The sequence below is a fragment of the Denticeps clupeoides genome, chromosome 5, assembly GCF_900700375.1.
Source record: "Denticeps clupeoides chromosome 5, fDenClu1.1, whole genome shotgun sequence".
In the NCBI taxonomy this organism is placed as follows: Eukaryota; Metazoa; Chordata; class Actinopteri; order Clupeiformes; family Denticipitidae; genus Denticeps; species Denticeps clupeoides.
In genome coordinates this window covers 10,544,746-10,567,352 of record NC_041711.1, presented here as the reverse complement: position 1 = coordinate 10,567,352, position 22,607 = coordinate 10,544,746, and the positions used below count along the sequence as shown (strand labels likewise).

Here is a 22,607-nt window from a genome sequence, read left to right as displayed (position 1 = left end):
ATTAATCTTGATGGATAATTTAAGGTATGTGAGTTTAGTAACCGTGCAAATGAATTTACGGAAGCTGCATCTGGAACTTCCTCCATCTCACAGTTTCACGGTTCTCTTGGTGTTCATTCTAAAATGCAGTTTTTGCTCTACACTTGATTTCTAAGATACCTTCATTCAGGGGAGTTCAATGATAATCCATTGAGTCCATTTATCAATGTCTTAGCTTCTATTAGTGTATTCTGCAGTAAATACAAGTTTAATAAAAATGAAAATACTTTTTGTAAGAAAGGTAACAAAAAGATATTTTCTGCTGGCCTATAATCCCTTATTGGGCTTGTTTGTTTGAAACAAGATTGGTTGACATCAAACCCAACTCTGACACCACTTAAGATGCAATGATAGAGTGAAATAGCTTGGATTAAGGGAACCAATGACTGGAGCCAATTTCCAGCTAAAAATTGCAAACAAATTGCTTCGGGGCTCTGAGAATCAGTTATCGGAAAAGGCGGCAATCAATAGATTTAACATATTTTATGTTATTACATTCAAGGTTATTTCAACGGCCTATACCTATCCTGGTTTCAGATGTTAAAATCAATTCATTTCAATCTCAATGAAATGGGGAAAAAGATAATTATCTCAGTAGGAAAATTCATCTGTGTTTAAACCATTTCAATGATTTAAGATCTACAATCGGTTGTCAAGGAAACTATTGATTTGTGTGAATAACTGCTGGTGTTTGATATATGAAGGCTAGTCCGTCCAATTGTGCTCTGTATCTATGATGATGGAAAGAAGCAGCAAACAACACTTCGCAAAAATTATTTAATTCTTCAGGAGAGCAAAACCAATGCAAACTAGCTTTTTTTTCTGTGAAATAAACATTATCTTCTTAAATGTCATGGATGTTTTTGAAACATTACAATTGTGGATCCAGAATTATCTTCTCAGGAAGCTTACTGATGTGTGCAGCAAGAATCAAGTCCTAAATTGAACCCTGCATTACAGCGTTAGAGCCCACAACTGAACTCCCCAGGAAATTGGTACGATTTCTAATATAAACTTCACACGCAAGACACATTGAAAAGGTGAATTATTATGTTTACTGGAGTACAACGCATGATGCGAAAGAGGTTGGGCTTTTTTATAGGCTCGAATACGTCAGCGACTGAATAAAAGGAAGTAGCCTGTTACATGCATCAAGCCATTTCACAGCAGCACAGCTTTTCACAACACAGGCAGCCTGTAATGGAAGTACAGGTCAGCATGAGCATTAAAGGCTTAAACGGTTATGTGAGGTTCCTGAAACGAGGCAGGACGAAATGAAGTGGGGGGCTCCTAAGCATTCTGAAGTAACAAAAATAATTACACGTCTCTCTCTCCCACTGTGATTAATTATATCTGTTGAGAAGGGACTTCTTTTTTTAGACAAGGGCTAAAGGGAAAAAAAGACATTGCACAAGCAAAAACTTATCAAAATCAGGCTGACAGAATCGGGGCTACAACAGGAGCTATTGGAACACTTTTGGAATTTGGTGTGGTTTGCTTTGCTTGCTTTGTCCCGTCAAACGTTTGTCAGTTCACACATTGGCTTTTCCAGCCCTCAGGATGCTACACTCAAATTTTTCTTCAAATCAGAATTTGTTTTTGTTCTACAAACTGTTGAACAGCATTGACTTGCATTTAAAGGGGTGAGAACCGCACAATCACACTGCAGTCATGAATTTAAATGTCTTAAAGTGGGTCAACACAAGTCATCTGTTAAAGATGTGGGGGGCAAACCAGGAGGACACAAGATTTACATTTTTAATTTCAGTAAATGGCAATTCTAAGAAAATATTAAGTATGCATATTCAAGAAATTCACTAGAGCAAACCAGCTGTCTCTCACACACACACACACACAATGCATTTGTTAGTGAATGTGTAAGGACAAATGTGCTAAATGTTGATTTAAGATTGAACTACTTTACACATTTTAAATAAGAAACAGAATCAAAGCTGTTTGTTTTTCATTTCGCTTTAATGTTATGTTCCATGGTCACCAGTGTTAACGTCTCGGATGTCTCCCCTGTCCTGTGATTCTCCATTAAACCCCTGTTTCGTTATGTCAGGTGATAGCATCCTTCATTCCTCGTCACTCTTCGTCCTCCTCTCTGTACACCCGCCACATCATGCCCGCATGGACCCCTTTTCGGACAGTTGGTTTGCCCGTGCATAATGTGCACTTAAAAAGACATTATTCAAAATCGATATTATATATTTTTACTTGGATTACTAATAGTATTTCTATTTAAATAACAGTATATTTGGGCCAAGACCCAAATTAAATGATCCTTCGCATTTCCATGCATTCTCATTGTCTTAAGCACCACAGGCCTACCAGTCCAGGGAGATGTTTCCTTCTCAAACACAGGAATAAACATGTGCTTGTGTGATCTACGAGGCCACAAGCAAGATCTGTTTTCCTACTTTCCCAGCCATCTGCCTGAGGGCAAGGTGACATATGCAGAGCTGTTTGAACATGTTGATGGACCTGCTGTTTACACTGAGTTTAGTCCATCTGGTTATGAAGGTGCATCCGGTAACATTCTCTGCTGATATTATGCATGGGGGTGGCACGAGCAAGTACAGAGGTAGCAGATCTACAGGCATTTTTAGGACTAAAACCTCATGCTTAATCTGACTGCATTTTTTTTTTTACTTTAGCACAGTTTACATTTTTCAATGTGCGACTGGATTAAGGAATGTATAGAGGTGTAAATGTTTCCTACTGTCATAATATTGTGGCAATGGAACGTAACTCAGATTGCTATGATTGTTACTGCTGGGAAAAGTTGGATCGTGGATGGAAAGAGTCAATCACCTAAGCAAGTTTTATCATATTCTTAACTAGCATTTATGTTTACATGCTTCGCTTTCTCCGTTGCTGCAACATTCAAGATTTTACTGGATCGACTGTAAACACAACAATAAACTATTCTATTTTATTCCAAGAAACACCAGTATTAATGTTATAGCAACTAGTGTAGTACAATTAAATAACCTTGAACTCAGTCACTTGAACCCAATCACTGTCCCCACCAAATTGTCAGTAAATTATCTGACAGAGAGGCACGTCTGCAGAAAAATGGATTGTCCTCATTTAACCCCACAAATGGTCCTCTGGCTCGTTTGTCACAGGTACCGTGTACCCAGCCTTGCTAATTGACCGATGGCTTACATCAGTCAGTTAGTCAGTGAATTAAGTGGACTTAAGCTTAATCATAAAGAAAAATAGAAAGACCCTGGTACTACTAGACAGTGATAGCTTTTCCCATGGTTATACAAAAATCAATATTCATGTTTCTCTATCTGCACACACATCAGAATGAACATCAAACCTTATTTGGGACTTGTAGGCAAAAGTCTACATTTACATTATGGCATTTATCAGACTACCTATTCAGAGCAACTTACAATCAGTAATAGTAGTCTTAGTACCACTCTAAAATGACAGGCAGGAAGAAATCGTTTTACATTTTCATTTATAACATTTATCAGACAACCTTTTCCCGAGCATCTTACAATCAGTAGTTACAGGGACAGTCCCCCTGGATACTCCGGGTTAAGTGGCTTTCACAGGGACACCATAGTGTCACAATGGCTGGACATGGCTTGGAAGAAGGACGCATACACACAACAGGGGTTTAATACATGGTGAACAGGACAGAGGAAACATCACAAGACAATGACCTGACGACGAACAGTCGCAGGGCAGCTTTATACAATCATACACAGGTGAACACAATCAGGAAACATAATAACACAGGACCAACATGAAACTCTGGTCCAAACTCCGGACCCGGAGTGGCCACTGCCAGACCGGATCATGACACATAGTAGTAAGTGGGGTTTGAACCTGTTTCCTGTGACTGTGGTCTTCTGGTTCATAGGTGAGGGTGTTACCCACAAGGCTACCACCACCCATAAATAAAGTACATTGCTAAAACTATAGGGTATACAACAATATATAATTGCAGACAATTTTGCTGTGACTTGAACAACATTGATTATCTAGAGACAATGGCCCTTGTCAAAGGGTGAATATCCCTGAACTGGATAAGATGGAACAGCACTTTGCAACATTTCTAAAAAAAAAAAAAATTATACAACCCCAAAAGGAAAGGACTGGTTCTTAGTGCCCCAGGATGCACCGCAGGCAAGTTCCATGCCCAAACATTCATGTTTTATTAAAATAGTTTTTTTTGTGTGGAAGTTATTTGGGATTTGTGTGATTTTTGTACATACATTTCCATGATTTTCACATGGTGCAACATGCCAATGTGTCAAAACACAGCACCAAGTAATCAACAGAGAAAATTAAATTCAGAAAAATTCCAATTTATTAACCCCTAGTTTAATAATAATAATAAAAAAAGTCCTCTCCCAGTCACTCCCTATCTGAGTTCCTTTCCTACACTTCAATGACATAGTATTACTGGAAGTCTTATTAATTAATTTCAACACCCCCCCCCCCCCCCCCCCCCCCCCCCCCCCCCCCCCCTCCACACACACACACTCCCACACACACACGCACACACACACACACACACACACACACACTGGTTTAGGAATTGAATTCATTTTGATTCATCAGAATTCTAAACACAACTCCCCACAATGACAATGTGAAAAAATGTTGATGTGATGTTTTGGCAAATTTAAAAAAAATAATAAAATCACATATTGTCATGATCGACAGGGGTTACTCCGGACCCGGAGTTTCATGTTCGTCCTGTGTAATGTTCCCTGATCGTGTTCACCAGGTGTATACTTATATAATTTTATAAAACTATCCTGTTTGTGTCTGTTCGCCGTCGGGTCATTGTGCGTGTTTATGTTTCCTTGTCTCGTGTATTTTGTATTAAACCCCTGTCCTGTGATCGTGCGAATGCATCCTCCTTCATCGCCATGTCCAGCCCACCCGTGACACACATACATAATAATTCCCAGCTTTTTCCATGAAGCTCAGAATTCAAGCTTACGAACAGGGCAGCTTTATAGGATCAGACACAGGTGAACACGATCAGGAAACATTACACAGGACGAACATGTAACCCTTTTCAGGACCAGTTCATGACAGTAACTTCTGCCAAAGGTCATCAACATCAACAAAGCATTTAGCAAAGGGTGTGAAAACTTGAGATTTTTTTCAGAAATTTGCCAAAACCTCAAGTAAACTTTATTCATGTTATCATTATGGGGTGTTGTGTGTATTCTGAGGAAAGTTTAACCCATTTTGGAATAACGCTGTAACATAACTAAATGTGGAAGAAGTGATGCACTGTGAATACTTTTCCGATGCACCGTACTTTGGGGTAAACTTCAAAAGTGTACCGCATCTAAAACTTTGACATTAGTTATATTACAGTTTAGTTTGTGGTGTTTAATCCGAATTAAGTGCAAATCGTATAGCTGCATTATGAAGAATTTCTCAATCATGTCAAGGCGCAGCCTACCTCAAAATTCAAGCTGCTGTGATCATACATTAAACAGGCTGAGGGAAGGGTCATGACAAGGAGTGTGGTGCACAGAACATCATAAATCCATCCAGCAACACAATCTTCTGGGCCTCCTCAATTTAGCAAAAGGACTTAATCTCCGCATGCTCGCACTTAATCTCCTCATGGTTCCAAACATCACTGACATGCATCAATCACTCCCTGCTGTGCACATGAAGAGTCAGCAGGCTCAGAAGTAGTGCTCATCCACTGCTGTGCCACACTGAAGCGATGGGAGGCCTTTCAGGGAGGACCACCAAACACACTGTCAGCCGCGTAGGAAGAAATACGGCGACAAATCTATATATTATCAGGGCCTCAATACGACAGTAAACACCATCAATTTCTTTACGAGGTTAACATGTAAAGTATGATGCTGCAGCCTTTATTAAGCTTTTGCGTTATTTCTTGTAAAACAAATTATAGGGCCGAGACCCTAAAAATTGTTTGTTTCTAGGTCATGTAAAATGCCTGTAACACTGCCTGCTGCTCAAAGGGTGTTCAAAACATTTTTTTAACTGTTCATTATGCATAAAGAGGCTTCAATGTGAAATGGAGTCATATGTCTTCAACACATTTTCTCTGTGTCCCAAAAATCAAATACATGAGTATAACCAGTGTTTCTAAGTGTAATCATAAGTGTTGCTGTCTGCCTATCTTTCTATATTTATTTACCTACAATTACCCTGAGCGCAAAAGAAGTAATCACATTCATTTAATTGTACTCATTATACTTCAAACCCAAAAAGCTAATGTAAATTACATGCAATATGCAACACTGCAATGGCCTTTTAATAGTTTTAAGGACCTTGGAGAGCTGCATGCACAGTCTGGGCTTTCCTTTTCTATAAACAGCTATGTGCCCCCTGCTTGGTCGTTTTTCTCTCTCTCTCTCTGTGTAGCAAGAGAGAGAGTAGCAATCCAATGTGACCCAGTTCATAAGACTAACCAAGCTTCAGCCATACTAGCCTTGCAAAACTTTCTTCGAAAAAGGGGAACCGTCACGATGTTGGTGTTGTGGGAAGGAAATAAGAAATAAAGAAGACATGGAGGCCAAAAAGGACACACAAAAGAAATGAACTTAAACTAACCCTGAGGCTTGTAGCATAAAGTGAAAGCGAAAGTGGTGACACAATGAAATTTGTCCTCTGCTTTTAACCCATCACACTCGGTGAGAAGTGGGCAGCCATGACAGGCGTGGGGACGGTGCTTTGCTCGGTGGCACCTCAGACGCACCTTGACGGATCGGGATTCGAACCGACAACCTTCTGGGGGCAGATACAAAACAAAAGGTAAATCTGATTCATGTCATTACAGCAATATTGTCCTTCTTTCGTCTCTTCCGTTTTTATCAAGATACTAATCAGTGGGAGCTGTGTGTGATCAGGGCCCTGTTTTCAGAACCTTTTCCTCAGTTTTATGCTTGCTGTTTTACAACAGGACGCAGGGTAATGAAATTACCAGTACAGCATGTACCAGTAAATTAACTGTCAGGAGTCAGGAATATTGTAAAACTAATTAACTTTTTTTTTTTTTTTTTTTATAGTGGCACAGAAAATGAAAGCCATCAAAGTTAGGCATCATAATGCTTCCTGCCTTTTCTTTATGTATTTATACATACTCACACATAATATTATCATTTTATGAATGCACTTGGTCATGCAATTTGAGTGTCTTGTGCTTTGTAACAGCAGATGTGTGCCCTGTATAAAACTGACTTTTGGAAAATGAATAAGTTAAGGGACCAGTGAATTTCTGAAAGCAATCCCATCCACGCCTGGAGGATGTCACCGGCTGCCGAGTGAGCAGGCCTAATCCCTCTCCTGTCAAGATTGAGAAGTGACGGTTGTTTGGGTACATTATTAGTGGAGGTGAATGTGGGTGCGCTGAGCACCATGTGTGGACACTGCGAGCCACTGCAGCGTAATGGGATTACACGATTCGACGGTTTCCTGGCACTCGCTCATTTAAGACTAACAGTCCACATGATGTGAGCCAATTAAACAAAGCCCTGACCGGGGCAGATTGCAAGACACTGACCCTAACATGAAGGAGGTCTAGAAGGAGGGAAGCCAGTGGGAGTCTAGATGTTTCTGATTTTATTGATTCTCACTGTTCTCTCCTTCCACAGCCTAAAGGCATGTAAAAAAACAGGAGTAGGTCTAAGGCTGAACCTCTGAGGTGGCCGGTACAGCAGTTGTACTACCTCTGTGAACCGTTGCTGTGTTTATAACATACAGTTACAGCCACCTTTGGCTATCTCTACATGAATAATTGACAATAAATATATGCGGCACGGGTTCATATTTCCATTGTTCAGCAAAAAAAATGATCTTCTTTCTCAGGGACAAATAATGAGGATGCAAGAGGAAGGAACTAAAGATGATAATTGAGACAAAAGGTCCATCTTGGTGAAAAGGGGAGATTATGCCGGAGGATGCTTGCAGATGTAACGGTGCACGGTAAAGTCTCAAGCTCACACGGAGGGAGGCAGTGCATCAATGTCCGTCTGTTCCAGAATACAAGAGGCTCTTCGCTGAAAGTGGTAAGTCGTGTTCTTCAGAGCAGCAAAATCCGTTTTAAGGGAATTGGCTCCTTGGGAATGTCTCCCACTGGAATGATAATAGGTTTGCATGTACTTGTCATTTTTCATTAACCTTTAGGCATGCCGGGCACTAAGTTGTTGAGTCTGGAAATAGCTTTTTTAAAAAGCAAGCGCATGGCTGTGAATGAAATTCATATTTGGCTGGTGTAATTGTTCGGCGGCTGGGACTGACACTAGCACAATGTGTAAAATGACAGAATTGGACTGCAAACACTTTTTGGTGACCTTGCACATGTCGCCTTGCTGGGAACCTGGGAATTACAGGGATGTAGCCGTAACCATTCTGCCTAAGCCTCACAGCTGTTTGGAGCATTCGTAACACTTCATCGTATGAAAAGCATCATCTGTGATAAAAAAAGAGGCACTCTCTCTCCTGCTCTCAAATGCTTAAAAAAGGTTCTTCCTGGAAGCAGGCAGTCAAACACATTTGTCCCTACTTTCTCTGAGGGGAGACTCATATTTCTTTTTGCATCTCTATTTTGCTCAGTATCTTGTCTCCCGTCCTCTTTGAAATATCTGTCAGTGTCTGAATGCCCGAGGAGCCCTTTTCAATTAATCAGCAGGGAAGCTGAAGGTTCTTTGCAACTTCGGACTGTGGGACGTATCTATGCAAGAGAAAGGGCCTCACAGCAGAGGATGCTGGACACTGTCAGTGGACATTTCAGCATGGGTCTTTAGTTTCTCATCTACATGTAACTACTATCTTTCATTTGAGATGTTGCATTAAGTGTTTATCCACAGTTCCGTTCCTTTAACCAGAACATTCTATTGATGAGATATTAACAGGTTTCCTTTCCAGTGCCATCCTGACAATGGTCATCAAAAGGCATGCCTGATCTATCCGAAAGCGTCAAGGGAATATGAGTGGAGCTAAAAGGGGAATGCTCCCATAGCATTGTTCCAGGGGTCAGTTTACACTAGAATGCTCGCTGCTCAACACTGGGACTAATCAAACCTTACTGCTTTTGGCATAAAACAATGGCTCTGTCTGAGCATATGTCCAGAATTAACAGCTGGTTCGGAGCTGATTGTGTCCTCTGTAAGGCCTGGAGATTGCATAATTTGTTTATAGTATGTCCAAAACCGAGAGCCATCCCAGCTGACATGTAACAGAAAGGGTCCTAGCATTCCTCCCATTTGCCCTGGGAGTGTTGTTCTGCAGCTCCTCCAGAACGGCATGCACTTGCAGATGCATACATATTTCATCAAGTGCATAAACCCTTCTTAATTACAATGATATTCATTTAAATAAAATTGCTTTGTGTAAATCCTCACATAATAGAGCTGAATAAATAATAAATATCATAAACAAATGCAAAACAACTAAACCAAAAGGGCCTTATACTGACAGCAGTGGAAGTATATGAAGTGCATCAAGGCAAGATAATAGCTTTTATGCCATGATTTTGTGGGAACAGAGTTAGAATATGTATAATACATATGTATTTAAGGACCTGTGTTCTTGAAATAATGAAATCAATGGAACAAGAATATTGCAATTACCATTGATGCTACTATAGAGATGAATGAGGCACCCCTGACTTCCTGCGTATATGAAACGGTGCAGCAGTAATGTCTCATCTCATGTATCAGTAACCCCCATGTAATGTACAGTCAAGATGAATATGTACATGTGGGCCTTACTAGACTTTCCTTCCCTATTTAAACATGATCTACATGATTGTTCGTGTGCGGTCTCCAGCACGGTGCCCTATTTTACTGAAATGAATGTAGCTAATATATTTTACCACTGATACTTTACCATGTATTCATGATGCTAAATCTTTTGACACTTTAAACAAATGAAAGAAATAGAGGCTAGGTGTGAGATCAGGCATAAAGGTACCAGAAAAGCATCTGTGACTTCACAGTTTCTTTGAGTAAAAAACTAAATAAATGTAATACCCTGCAGGATCTTAATGCTAGGTCAATGGAATCCCCAGGGAATGGCGTTTGTCAGCATGGAATCAATGGGAAGAACAATGGCTAAGCGACTCACCACTGTACCTCGCTTGTGTACAGCAGTTAAATATATTCTGTTCTCTCAAACGCACCCCTGTGAAGCTGCAGCACAACAGCTCGCGTCAGGGCCGTATTTATAATTCATCGTATCTGCAAGTGAACATTCTGCTGCCTCTCCTCCTCCGAGCAACACCGCGAGTTTTCACCACCTCTTCTGAAGATGGTTGCGCGAGGCCCTCCATGCAAATGCAGCTGTACGCCCCAGGTATTCTGAGAGGTAATTGTTAATGCCTGAAGTGTGTCCCCTGCTGTGCCATTTATTGGCTGCCTGATTGTTTACCTTTATGGGAGAAAAGCCCCCTCAAAGTGCTGACTTCGAGGACATGGTGCCTTTTTAATTATTTTGAGGTATTGTTCCTGGTTGAAAAGGAACGGTGCGTGTGTGGGACTGCATATAATGATAACGTTCCCCCATCACAATGTGCAATTAAGGCAATAAATGATTCTGGTGAGTTGATTAAGTGTTTATCCAGAGTTAAACGCGGGGTAACCAGGCCATGCTGAGTTTACTGCCGAAAGGACACAATGATGGTAGCCTGGCATCCTTTAACTAGAACACAGCTTCAGTCCTGAGAAAGAAAAAGTTGGGAAAATGAAACATTCTAATTTTGCATCCTTGACAATGGAATTTGGTAAAGTTAAACTTTTCTTTTTCTCTAGAGCCAGAGACAAATTTACTTATCGCTTTGCTTCAGCTTTATTCCTTAAAACTGAACATAAACGTTCGAAAAATAACACATTTAAATGTTTTTATGAAATAATGTGTTGAGTTTTGATAAAGCACAAATTACGCTAGCCTGGATCTGTCATGTTTGTCTTAAATTGCAACTGTTAAGTAGATCTAGCGGTTTATGTATTTCTGAAAATCAGAACTGCGCTCGAGTAAAAGTATTAAAAGAGATTAACCAGCTGCATACTGTCCAGTTATTTTCACGAGAGACGAAGTTGAAAATAGTGATTGTATGGTTGTTTATCTGTGCACGGCGTCCTGCAATACCTTCATGTCAGTTGTTTGTGTTGTGGCGGGGGGAAGAAGCGGCCGGCTTGCTGGCTGGTTTATCAAATTGCTAATAAAGTGGAGTGTGCCAACATTTTCAAATGGGGCCTATTGTAGGCTTATCCACCTCCAGACCTATTTATGCAATGCATGATTTTCACCTCTCAAGTGCAGGTACCACACGAGCGAAACTTTAACGTCCAATTGAAAGACAACCATTTTTCCTACTCGACGGCGTTTTTTGAATTGGTGTATTGGGTCAGCATGAAGCACCGCTTGAAAAACGCTCGCCACTTTAACATGCTAACATGTGAGTGGCTCATGGCTGAGGGCTTGGGGAAAATAGCAGGCGCCCTGGAAGTCGATTTCACAGTTCAAAATTAGGGGCTTACTCACACCTCAGGCACCCTCTTTCTTTCATGTTCACACGTCAACAACTGAGTCAGTGATGATTGTGCGTCTGATCTTCACTGCACTCATACGACTTTTTGCCATGAAGCATCTGGCAGGCATGTTTCGTCATCCAAATGTACTCTGTATTGAATGGCTTCACATCTATAAGTCAAAAGGTTCGAATCCTGGCACTGGATTCGTTTGTTTTTGAATTTTTGTATGATCTCCCCGTGTTGGTGCAGGTTTCTTCTGGGTTCTCTGGCTTATGGTGACAGAACATAAAATGGTTGCAAAACCACCATAGCAACTAATATATTATTTACCACAGAGTTAATTTTATGGATTGCAAGCCATAACTTTTTTTAAACAGCGTTGGACAGCATTGCCTCATTCAGAGTTAAGAATTGCTCCAGTTTATAGTCTAGGGATGTGTCTTTGGATGCTCCTGGTTCTAAATGCATGCAGGTCAATGACAAGTTGCCTCATTTCAATAATTAACATATTCCTCCTGCATGCATTATCTCAAGAACAAGAACCACTTCAACTCTCTGAACTTGAAAATAACCTTTTTTTTTTTCTTTTAAACAAACAGCAGCAGTCTGAGAGATGATGAGAGATCCTTTCCTCATGTCTGCTTACCCAAGTATGGGCACAGGGATCCCTTCAATCAAGCATGTAGTTTATATAACCTCTGCACATGGTGTGCAAACATTCAAACCCGAACCGGGTTAGATTCAACTCAACTTAATTTTTTAAGCCACTTAAATGAAAAAAAAAAAAAACACAAATTGCTGACTAAATTAGAATAAATTAGGCCTTAAAATGAATAAAATAATTTTAGTACAGGTAACCACTGGAACATGGGTAAAACAGATTAAATATGCTCATATTTCTCTGTCCCAGTTAAAAGACAGGCAGCTGTACTTTGTACCCTTTGAAGGTGAGAAATTGTGGATACACCAACCCCTGTGCAAAGTTAGTTACGTTAACCAAGCCAGGCTATAATAAAGGCATGGAAGAATTTGGACTTGACCCCAGCTCTGATTTGGCGCTCAAACCTGAGGTCAATGTCCACCTTGACCTCCAAATTTGTAACATTTGGTTTAAATCTGTGATTCACTAGGTCCTCAATTGCACACATCTTTTACTGTAAGATGTTCCAGAATGCATCAATCTCACCATTTCATTATGAACTCTTTTTTTAATTTACAGTGCTGTGACCGATTTTGCATAAAGAAATTGTGATGTTTCACTGCACTTTACTGTCCATCTCCATTGTCTTTAATTAGGGGATGAATTTCACAAACCACACAGGATGAAAAGCAATTAAGCAATGATTTCAATCATTTCTGCGCTAATGCAAATATGCTTATGCGGAAATCATTTTATCGAATCAGTGTCAAGACCTGGTTTGACCTAATCTTGCCACTTTTTGAACTGGACTGTCTGCCAGATCTAATTAACAATATTTAGGCTTATGAAGTCAAAGACGTTTCTTGCATTAAAAAAATATTAAATCCATTTCCTGAGCTATCACAACATATAAAAAAAAGACCGAGGTAAGCCTTTGTGCATCCCATCTGGGCTGTGACAGCCAACCTTTGCTGTCAAGTGAACAATCTTGTCTGCCTTCGCCGAGATTCCTTGCAGAGGCTTTACATCATAGCCAAGCAAGATAAAGGTTGAAAGTCTGGTGTCAACACTTTTGATTTCACCTTCATCACGCCAGGTACTGTTTTGGGCTGATAGGGACTGACTATAACAGATGTGTCCAATTTTTTTTTTACTTCGATGATTTATTGTCCAACCCATGTATGTTCTGTATCAGATACGTCGCTGATATTCATGTAAAAAATGTCAGAAAAGAAGAATTGTAACACATTCCCTGTGTATGTATTATATCATTTGTACATTGATGGTATTTTTTTTTTTTCATATACTATGAATGACTGGCACTTTTGTTCAGTTTCATTATTTCATTTAATTAATGAAAGCTGGCTAAAATACGTAAAAATAACCACAGTCACCTGGGATTGTTTAAGTTAAACAAATAGCATGTCCATCATTGATAAGGTGCTAGAGGAACTAAATTATATAAATAATAAACCCCCCCCATCATCAGTGCTGGTTTACCCTTGAGCCAAGGTCTAACTTCTTATTTGTGGTCTTCAAAGTCATCTACTTATGTGCCAGTACATGCATAGCATTATTGTAGCATAATGTATTGTCGAATGTAAATGTGTGTGTGTGTGTGTGTGTGTGTGTGTGTGTGTGTATGTATATAATGCATTTATTACATGCTGTTTAATGGCTGAAGGTAAAATATGTTCAGCTCACCCAGACACGTCTGGCCCAAATAAATTACATTTTATTTACTGCACATTTTACGCCGGGGGATTTGGCCACTTAAATAGATGTTACCGTTAGCGTGAAATGCTCTAACTATCTGGGTTGTCCGTTACTTGCAGGCCTGTAATTGGAAAGTCACCTCAGACAGAGACGTTCCCTGTCCTTTCTGCCACTTCCATCTGAAAATTTGATAATCACGTCAGCTAATGAAAAAAACGAATTCCATCCCATGTGAGTTATTCCCGAGGCTGGCAGTTAAAGCATGATATCTGTGGGGGAATAAAAAAAAAAGCTCATTTATATCACATTATGCCATCTGGGGCACAGAGATTGGGGGATTTGTCCTTCACAACAGGAAACCTGTTAGCGGATCTCTTAATGCGACAGTGCAGCTAGAGACTTGGTGATAAGTTAATGCGAACCCACTGCTAATTTGTACGTCACGTCGCAGATGCTTATTTCTGTTCTCTGCACAACGGAAGTAGTCGCCGTTGACTCCTGAATTAGCCTGCAGTGTGGACAAAAGACTTGATTCCTTTGGACATGTGAGCTCCCATATGTTAGACTTAATTCTATTTACACTTAGCCCTCTCAGTGGCTCTCAAGGTCTAATTGAAGCTGAGCCTGGCTAGAGCTTCTGCCAACATAGAACACACAAGCCAATGGTTAGACTTTCCTAGTCCTTTGGCCAAATTTGATCTGCTCATCTTTTTTTTTTTTTTATAAAAAAAAAATCTAATTAACTGATAAAAAAAAGAACCCTGAATGAGGTAGGCTGGTTTCATAGACATATTCAGTTACTATGAAAATTGGCTTGGCCTGACCTCATATATGCAGATTTTCAGTATTTAGAGCTTTTACCCTGTCACGACGGGTGAGAGTGCATCAAACCAGCTAAACAGTCTTTTTCAGACCTGGAAACCACGGATTTGATTAAAAGGTAACTTATCTGATGGGATATAAAAGGGTTACATAGTACACATTAACGGCCCACATTTGATCTGTTTTTTTTTTTTTTTTTAATGAAACATTGAATGATACGTCCACGGGTGTCTGCTCTTTTTTGTTATAATCTTTGTGCCTCATCTTGTACTGTATATATGTAATGTACTGTTTACCTGTATATAAATAGTTATTGTCCTGTAAATGAGCACTTTTGAAATTACTTTAAAATATTATTGCAGGTTTGTGTCAAGGTCTTGAGTCAAGGTGTCACTTTTCTTTAATAGTGAAATGTATCTATTTATTCACCAGAGCATGAATTGGATTATTCTTTAATTTAAAATCTGTTTGAAATGTCTATTTTTTGCATTATACTCTGTTGAACAATTGGCTGTCAAATATTAAACTTGGGATGGAAACAATGCAGAGGTATGTCAAATAAAGCAGGGGTACAACCGCAGGGTCACACACACCATTCACTTAGACACTCATACCTGAGGCCAATTTAGGGCCACCGATCTACGTAGGGTACATAACAATAATTGTACTAATGCCAACAATAATGCAATAACGTTTGGGCATGGTTTTGAGAAATGTCCCCAAAATGCCATCATAATCATTACCAGGCAGACTATAAATGAGAATTGATGTTAAGGGCTCGAGGAGTTTTTGTTGAGAATGTCAGATTAACCGGTCTGCCAATCAGGATGCTTGAACAAAACACTGGTAATCTGTTTACCCATGTTTACATGGGTTTTGTTTGATAAAAGATTATTTAATCTTTTTTAATTTAATTTAATTTCAAACTGAAAATGAGTTGAATCTTGATTCCAATGTGAATTGCTCCTAGCGTGCAATCTGGAGGTGCAGGACATTCATAATAATAATACATTCTGGCTGGACAGGAGCAGCTACAGTTCTTCCCTGTGTCGGTGAGCCTTGGCCACACATGACACTGTTCACAGGTTTCCCCACGAGACCTGAAGTTCTGGAGATGGTGCAGACCCGGCTGACCCAGCAGTCACTATTTGGTACGTCAAAAGAAAAAGAAATTACGTTCTAGTTCTGTTTGATCCTCTGAAGTGAACATTGTGTTGATTATTCCTTTTACAAAAAACTGTTAATGTACTGAGTAGCCTCTGAACACTTCTTTTCTCGCATTACACTGCCCTCTATGGGTCTTTCTCTCTCTCTCTCTCTCTCTCTCTCTCTCTCCCTTAAACCCCCTTCAAACACACACACATACCTCTTTTCCTATGGTTTTAAAAAAGAAAATCATATCTGAACACAATGCCTTCAACGCAAAGTGGCCTCCAGTTCCAGAGTTTTTTTTATTTATTTTTATTTTTTTTATATCCTCCCAGCTTCCTGCTCCCAGATCTGCCGTCGGTACAGCAACAGCGAACCAATCCGAATCCAACTTCCACTAGTTGAAACCCCGCTCACATTCTCCGCTCGGCAACGCACTTTCCGGCGCGGCTTTCGGCTCGGTTACTCTCTTCTTCTTCTTCTTTTTTTTTTTTTTTTTTTTTAAGGTCTGTACGTTTTAATCGACACGTCTTTAGTGAGAGGAGAAGCCAAAGCGCGCGTTTTTTTTTTTCTTTCATTTGATTTATTTCCTGTACTGAACCATGCCTTGACGCGCGGCGGCTCTCGGCGCGTAATAAAGACGCGTCTGGAACGCGGGAGACCGGACGCGCCGCTCCGCGCTCCGCGCCTCGCACCGTGGGCTCTCTGCCTCGCTCGCGCCCTGTGGATTAAGGATTTTTATTTTTTTTTTTCGGACCCCCCCCCGACCCCTCTTCTTCCTTCTCTGCCCCCCCCTCGTTTCGCCCGACGGTTCGGCCGCCCGGCTGCGTCTCGCCGACCGCGGGTGGAGACGGTTTCCGCGCAGCCTGGCAGCCCCGAGGATTCTACAGCGGGGGGGGGGGGGGACAAAAAAATATCACGGGGGGAAGGCAGAGGAAACGTGTCCGCAAATGAGGGGTCTGATCCGGTAAGGATATTTCATCATAATCATAATATATTTATATGTTCGGCATGTTGGGATTGTGTGGAGCTGTCTGTGGTGCTGAAACGATCTTCCGATGCAGTGCGGGCTTTTTAAGTTGGGGGGGCTGAATTAATACGAGCCTTTAAACTGAACATTAGGTCAATTCATTACAAAATATATATATGTACATGTATTTATTTATAACTATCCGCGCAACTTCTACCCAGCTCGACGCTGATCCGGCATTAGGAATTTCCACAAGATTTGGGAAGAGCATTGGAGTGTTTTCTCGCGTGGTTCGTGGGGAAACGTCCGACGGCAGGAGACTTCGTGTCGCGTCCGCCAAGGCTCCACATTCCAGCGGAACGATACGGTCACGACTACTTCATTTTTATTCCCCCGGAAAACAGAAGCAGAACACTTCGCCTTCATCTATATGTGTGTGTGTGTGTGTGTGTGTGTGAGAGAGAGAGAGAGAGAGAGAGAGAGATAGAGGGAGAGATTGTGCATGAATCAAGCGATTCTTTTCGCCCAGAACCGGATGTGCAACAAACCGCTGTTCAAAAAAAAGAAGCCAGGGATAGAAATTCGGGGTCGAAACGCGTCGCAGATTCGCGTCTCCACTAGATTTTTATTCCCCCCTTTTTTTTGGTGTGTTGGTGGAAGGGATGCGCAGGCCCGGACGTTCCGGGTCGGCGCCTCGAACGAACGCTTTCTGTAGGGGCGAGAAAAGCCGGCGCCAGAACCGGAACCCGTCGGACGTGCGGGGTGAGTCGAGAAAGACGCAACTCTTTATTTCCAACCCGCAGAATAAAAAAAAAAATAAAAAAAACGGGGAGCCGGTCCGTCCCTTCCCTCTTTTTTTTATTAATCGTCTGGTAACGCCTTAGCTCGTTGTCAGGGTCCCCCCCCCCCCGCATTGCTTTCTGGGTGGTGGGGGTAAGCCCCCCATCCCCACTCTCTCTCTCTCTCTCTCTCTCTCCTCTTCCTCAACTTCTCACCGCGCTGCGCAAATCCGTAAAAAAGCCCCAGCTAATCACGGCCGATCGTTCCTCGGGGTTCGTTCGCAAATTCCACCTTTTTTTTTCTTTTTACCTACCAGCTCAGGATGTTCATGACGACATTTTAATTAAAGTTAATGTGCGTTTTTTTACCTCTTGAATTCCAGCTGCTGTGACGCTTTTCATATTTTTTTCATTAAAAAATCCACCCAGATATCTTGAAAATATGCATTTTTTTAGATATATAAATGGCTTGATTTATAGGTAACCCTTGATTTCTTTCTCCTTTTTTTCCGGTTTTCTAGATGACACCGCAAACAGCAACACTACCACAGTGAGGTGGACCTCTCCCACCCTTGTCCATGAAAATGTATATCTGGATACTGAAAATCATCTTTTTTGTCACATCATCCCTGAGTCTGGTGGAGATGTTTGACAGTTATGGGGAGATCTGCAAAAACCTGTGCACTTGCGAAGAAAAGGAAGGGATACTGACCGTCAGCTGCGAGAACAGAGGGATTGTCCGACTGACGGAAATAAGCCCTCTGCAGTTTCCCACGTACCACCTTTTACTAACGGGGAATCTTTTGAAGAAACTGTCCATGAACGACTTCATCAACTACACGGGAGCCACCATTTTGCATTTAGGCAACAATGATATATCGGAAATAGAGACTGGATCCTTCATGGGGCTCCAAGGACTAAAGAGACTCCACCTAAACAACAACAAAATAGACGCCCTGAGGGATGATACATTTGCCGGGCTGGAAAGTCTGGAATACCTTCAGATTGACTACAATTACATCAGTTATATAGAACCCAGTGCCCTAAGCAGACTCCACCAACTCACTGTCTTGATCCTGAATGACAATTTGTTGTCCTCTTTGCCTACTAACATTTTCCGGAATGTACCCCTGACCCATTTGGACTTGCGGGGCAATCGGTTGAAAATGTTCCCCTATATTGGGTTGTTAGAGCACATGGACAAAGTGGTGGAATTACAGCTGGAGGAGAACCCATGGAATTGTTCTTGCGAGCTGATTTCTCTGAAGGCTTGGCTGGAGAGCATCGCCTACACAGCTCTGGTGGGCGAGGTGGTGTGCGAGACCCCGTTCCGGCTGCACGGGAGGGACCTGGATGAAGTCTCCAAGCAGGAGCTGTGCCCGAGACGAGCCATCTCGGAGTACGAGATGCGCCCTCCCCCGCCTCAGAGCACCAGTGGTTTCTTCCAGACCACGCCTGCCGCCGTCACGGCTTCAGCAACGTCCTCCGCCATCCTGAGGTCGTCGTCCAGGCCAACGAAGGGCACGCGGCAATCCAACAGAACCAAGTCCAAGCCCACTTCTCGCATCCCTGGCAACCCTTACAACTATGGGCCCATAATTGCCTACCAGACCAAATCTCCGGTGCCTTTGGACTGCCCCACCACCTGCACGTGCAATCTGCAAATTTCCGACCTTGGCCTGAACGTTAACTGCCAAGAGAGGAAAATCGAGAACATATCAGATCTGAAGCCCAAGCCATACAACCCTAAAAAGATGTACCTGACAGGGAATTACATCGCCGTCGTGCGCCGATCGGATTTCGTGGAGGCCACCGGATTGGATTTGCTTCACCTGGGAAACAATCGGATAGCAGTCATACATGACAGAGCTTTCGGGGATTTAACCAACCTGCGCAGGCTGTACTTGAACGGCAATTTAATCGATCGCCTCACGGCGGACATGTTCTTCGGGCTGCAGAGTCTGCAGTACTTGTACTTAGAGTACAACAAAATTCGAGAGATTGTGGCGGGCACGTTCCGATTCGTGCCCAACCTCCAGCTGCTTTTCCTAAACAACAACCTTCTGAAGACCTTACCAGGGGGCGTTTTCTCCAGCGTGTCCATTTCCAGGCTCAACCTGCGCAGCAACCACTTTCAGAATCTGCCCGTGAGTGGCGTGTTAGATCAGCTAAAATCGCTGGTCCAGATCGATCTCTTCGAAAACCCGTGGGATTGTGCTTGCGACGTGGTGGGGATGAAGATCTGGTTAGAGCAGCTCAACACTGGCACCGTTGTCAACGATGTCGTATGCGAAACCCCCAGGAGGTTAGGCGGCCAGGACATGCGCTCCATTCCAACCGAGCAGCTGTGTCCGGACTACTCGGACACCGTTGTGTCCACCGTCGCCCCGTCCGAGGAGCCGTTCGCGGACAAGGTCACGACAGTAGAGACGTCCCAGCATTTCAACCAGCCTGCCAGCACCGTTCCTCTGTCTGTTCTCATTCTAAGCCTCCTGCTTGTGTTCATAATGTCCGTGTTTGTAGCAGCCGGGCTGTTTGTCGTGGTGATGAAGAAACGCAAAAAGTCCCAGAGCGACCGCACAAGCACCAACAACTCGGACGTGAGCTCCTTCAACCTGCAGTACAGTCTCTACAACCGCTCGGTCCCGAAGGGCAAGGCCCCAGCAGGCCACGTCTACGAGTACATCCCCCAGCCGCTGGGCCACATGTGCAAAAACCCCATTTACAGATCCAGAGAGGGCAACGCGGTAGAGGATTACCGGGACTTTCACGAGCTGAAAGGCACGTACCGCGCAGACGAGGAGAGAGACAGCAACCTGAGGAGCCCGGCGTACAGCGTCAGCACCATCGAGCCTCGCGAGGAGGCCTCGCCTGTGCAAGACGCTGAACACTTCTTCAGGGCCATCCTGGAGCCGGGCAAGCCGCCGGTGCCCTCGGGCAGCGCCTACGAGTTCAAATACGCCGGCCCGGTGCCCTACACATACAACACGAATTTCGACGTCAGGCGCCAGTTTCTCCATCCGGACAGGATACGAGAGACTGTGTTGTACGGCACAGCGCCTAGTACTGTTTACGTGGAGCCCAACAGAAACGAGTACTTGGAACTTAAGGCTAAACTGCAGGCTGAGCCAGACTACCTCGAAGTCCTTGAGAAACAGACGACGTTCAGCCAGTTTTGAACACTGTCCATAAGTTTAAGCGTTCCCCGCCATCATTGTGTCAAGCTGGAGGGTGCCTTGGCACAACTTTTCACCAACGTTGAGAGATTGTCCGGATCGGGGTGTGCCGAAGTGTGTTACTTTATTTTCGAAACTACGTGGAAAAAATTTGAGAAAATGAAAAACAAACAAACAAAAAAAAAGCATTAAAAAGTTCTTTGAACTTGGAATGGATAACAGTCGGAGCGACACACAACTGGTGATGCAAATCTATTTTTTTATGTCCTGGATTGAATACACATAAATGTAGGTGTACAGGTAACTACTCAAATACATTTTCAGGAATATGCTCATGCATACAGTGTCAATTGCAACTGTTTATAAGAAATGACCATCTGACAGAGAAAGAAAAAAAAAAACCCACAAGGCAAACAAAAAAAATAATAATAATCCACCGTACAGCAGTGCATCCAACTGTGCAGGACAATTCTCTGCTCAAGTCTGTAAGTAAGTACTGTATTTATTGGTATACTCTCTGCCATGTACTTTCAAACCTTTTTGATTACCCATCGATATGTATGACCAGTTCCATGTTCCATGTTCCATTATCTTCTGTAAAGCTTATGTTTGCTGAGGAAAAAAAAAAAAAAAAGTCATTTATTGTAGCGCGCATTGTAGAAGTGGCTTTCTTTAAACTGTGGCACACCCCCAAATGTCAAAAAGAGACTTTGCATCATTTAAGAAGAAGAAGAAGAAGAATATCAATTAAATAAAAAAGTCTTTGTATGCTTTCTGCACTTTTTGGAAATGGAAGACCTTTGGGACTCCCCAACAACTATTAGGATATTATTATATATTAACAATGAATATGTGCATTCATTCTTAATATGTATTTTTAATATGTTATCAACATTCATAAATAATAATTGAAGTAATAATTATGTTGTGTAATACGGATATTTTAATGTAACACCTATTTTTATATGAGCATTCGCAAAATTCTCTTATTGTTTTCATTGTTTTGATTGCTTTGCACTTATTGCACTATATTGACCAAAATATGTTAATGTCATCAATAAATATGATGTCAGGTTCATATTCTTCTTGGAAACTGTAAAACCTACTTGGGCTATATGCCTCATTCCACTGGGTTTAAAGGAATGCATTGCTTATTAACACAGTTTTATTCTATTCTTAATGATTGTGTGTATTTGCTACATTTTTAAATCTGCATTTAAAATCGAGCTGTTGGCATAAGAAAAAAAAAAAAAAAACTGTACAATGAGCAATTGTTCCTCAGGCTATGTGAATGAGCAGACTCTTTATAATAAGAATAATATATATATATAAAATTTTAGTCGTACATTAAAAAAGGATCCACAGAATAAAAAAAAAAAAAAAAAGAAAGACACTACACATTACACACACCGCAAGAGCATTTATAATTAAAAATGTAAAATTGAATATTTTTTCCAATCATACATCTGTTTTTTTTTTTTTTTTACGTGTCAGATTTTCAAAGAGCACTGCTCTTTTGTAGCACAGAGAGAATTTTTGGCGATTGGTGCTCCGGTTTGCAGCGAGTTCTACTTTGTGCTGCCTGCATCACTGGACTCCAGGGTCTCATTCCAGATAGAGTGCACTGTGGGTCTTTTTATAGCAGCAGAAAATGAAGGCAGCCGGTTTTGACGATCGTCACGACCGTTTATTCCAAGCGAAGCCTTTTTGGCTTGTCTGATGATACGACTAGTTGTCCCTGTCAATTTGCATTATTGATTAGTCAGTGTTCTTATTTCCAGTGGTGCAGAAGAAAGGTTAAGTTTTTCATTT

General features: G+C 41.8%; 1 protein-coding gene across 4 annotated transcripts; it reads left to right on the top strand.

The window, feature by feature from the left end:
• The first annotated feature begins 15,772 nt into the window (after nucleotides 1-15,772).
• Nucleotides 15,773-22,082, top strand: slitrk5 (SLIT and NTRK like family member 5). 4 transcript variants are annotated; one of them, XM_028981962.1, is made up of 3 exons: nucleotides 16,391-16,837; nucleotides 17,062-17,207; nucleotides 18,141-22,082. In XM_028981962.1, the coding sequence occupies exon 3, from the start codon at nucleotides 18,198-18,200 to the stop codon at nucleotides 20,796-20,798; it is 2,601 nt and encodes an 866-aa protein (XP_028837795.1). In that variant the 5' UTR covers nucleotides 16,391-16,837; nucleotides 17,062-17,207; nucleotides 18,141-18,197; the 3' UTR covers nucleotides 20,799-22,082. The 4 variants fall into 4 exon arrangements, with proteins under 4 accessions (XP_028837797.1, XP_028837795.1, XP_028837794.1 ...); XM_028981964.1 differs by lacking the exons at nucleotides 16,391-16,837; nucleotides 17,062-17,207 and adding an exon at nucleotides 15,773-15,872; XM_028981961.1 differs by lacking the exon at nucleotides 17,062-17,207.
• The last annotated feature ends 525 nt before the right edge of the window (nucleotides 22,083-22,607 follow it).

Bases quoted from the DNA above. Each gene is read 5' to 3' on its own strand.
- slitrk5 (XM_028981964.1), top strand. From the start codon at position 18,198: ATGAAAATGTATATCTGGATACTGAAAATCATCTTTTTTGTCACATCA.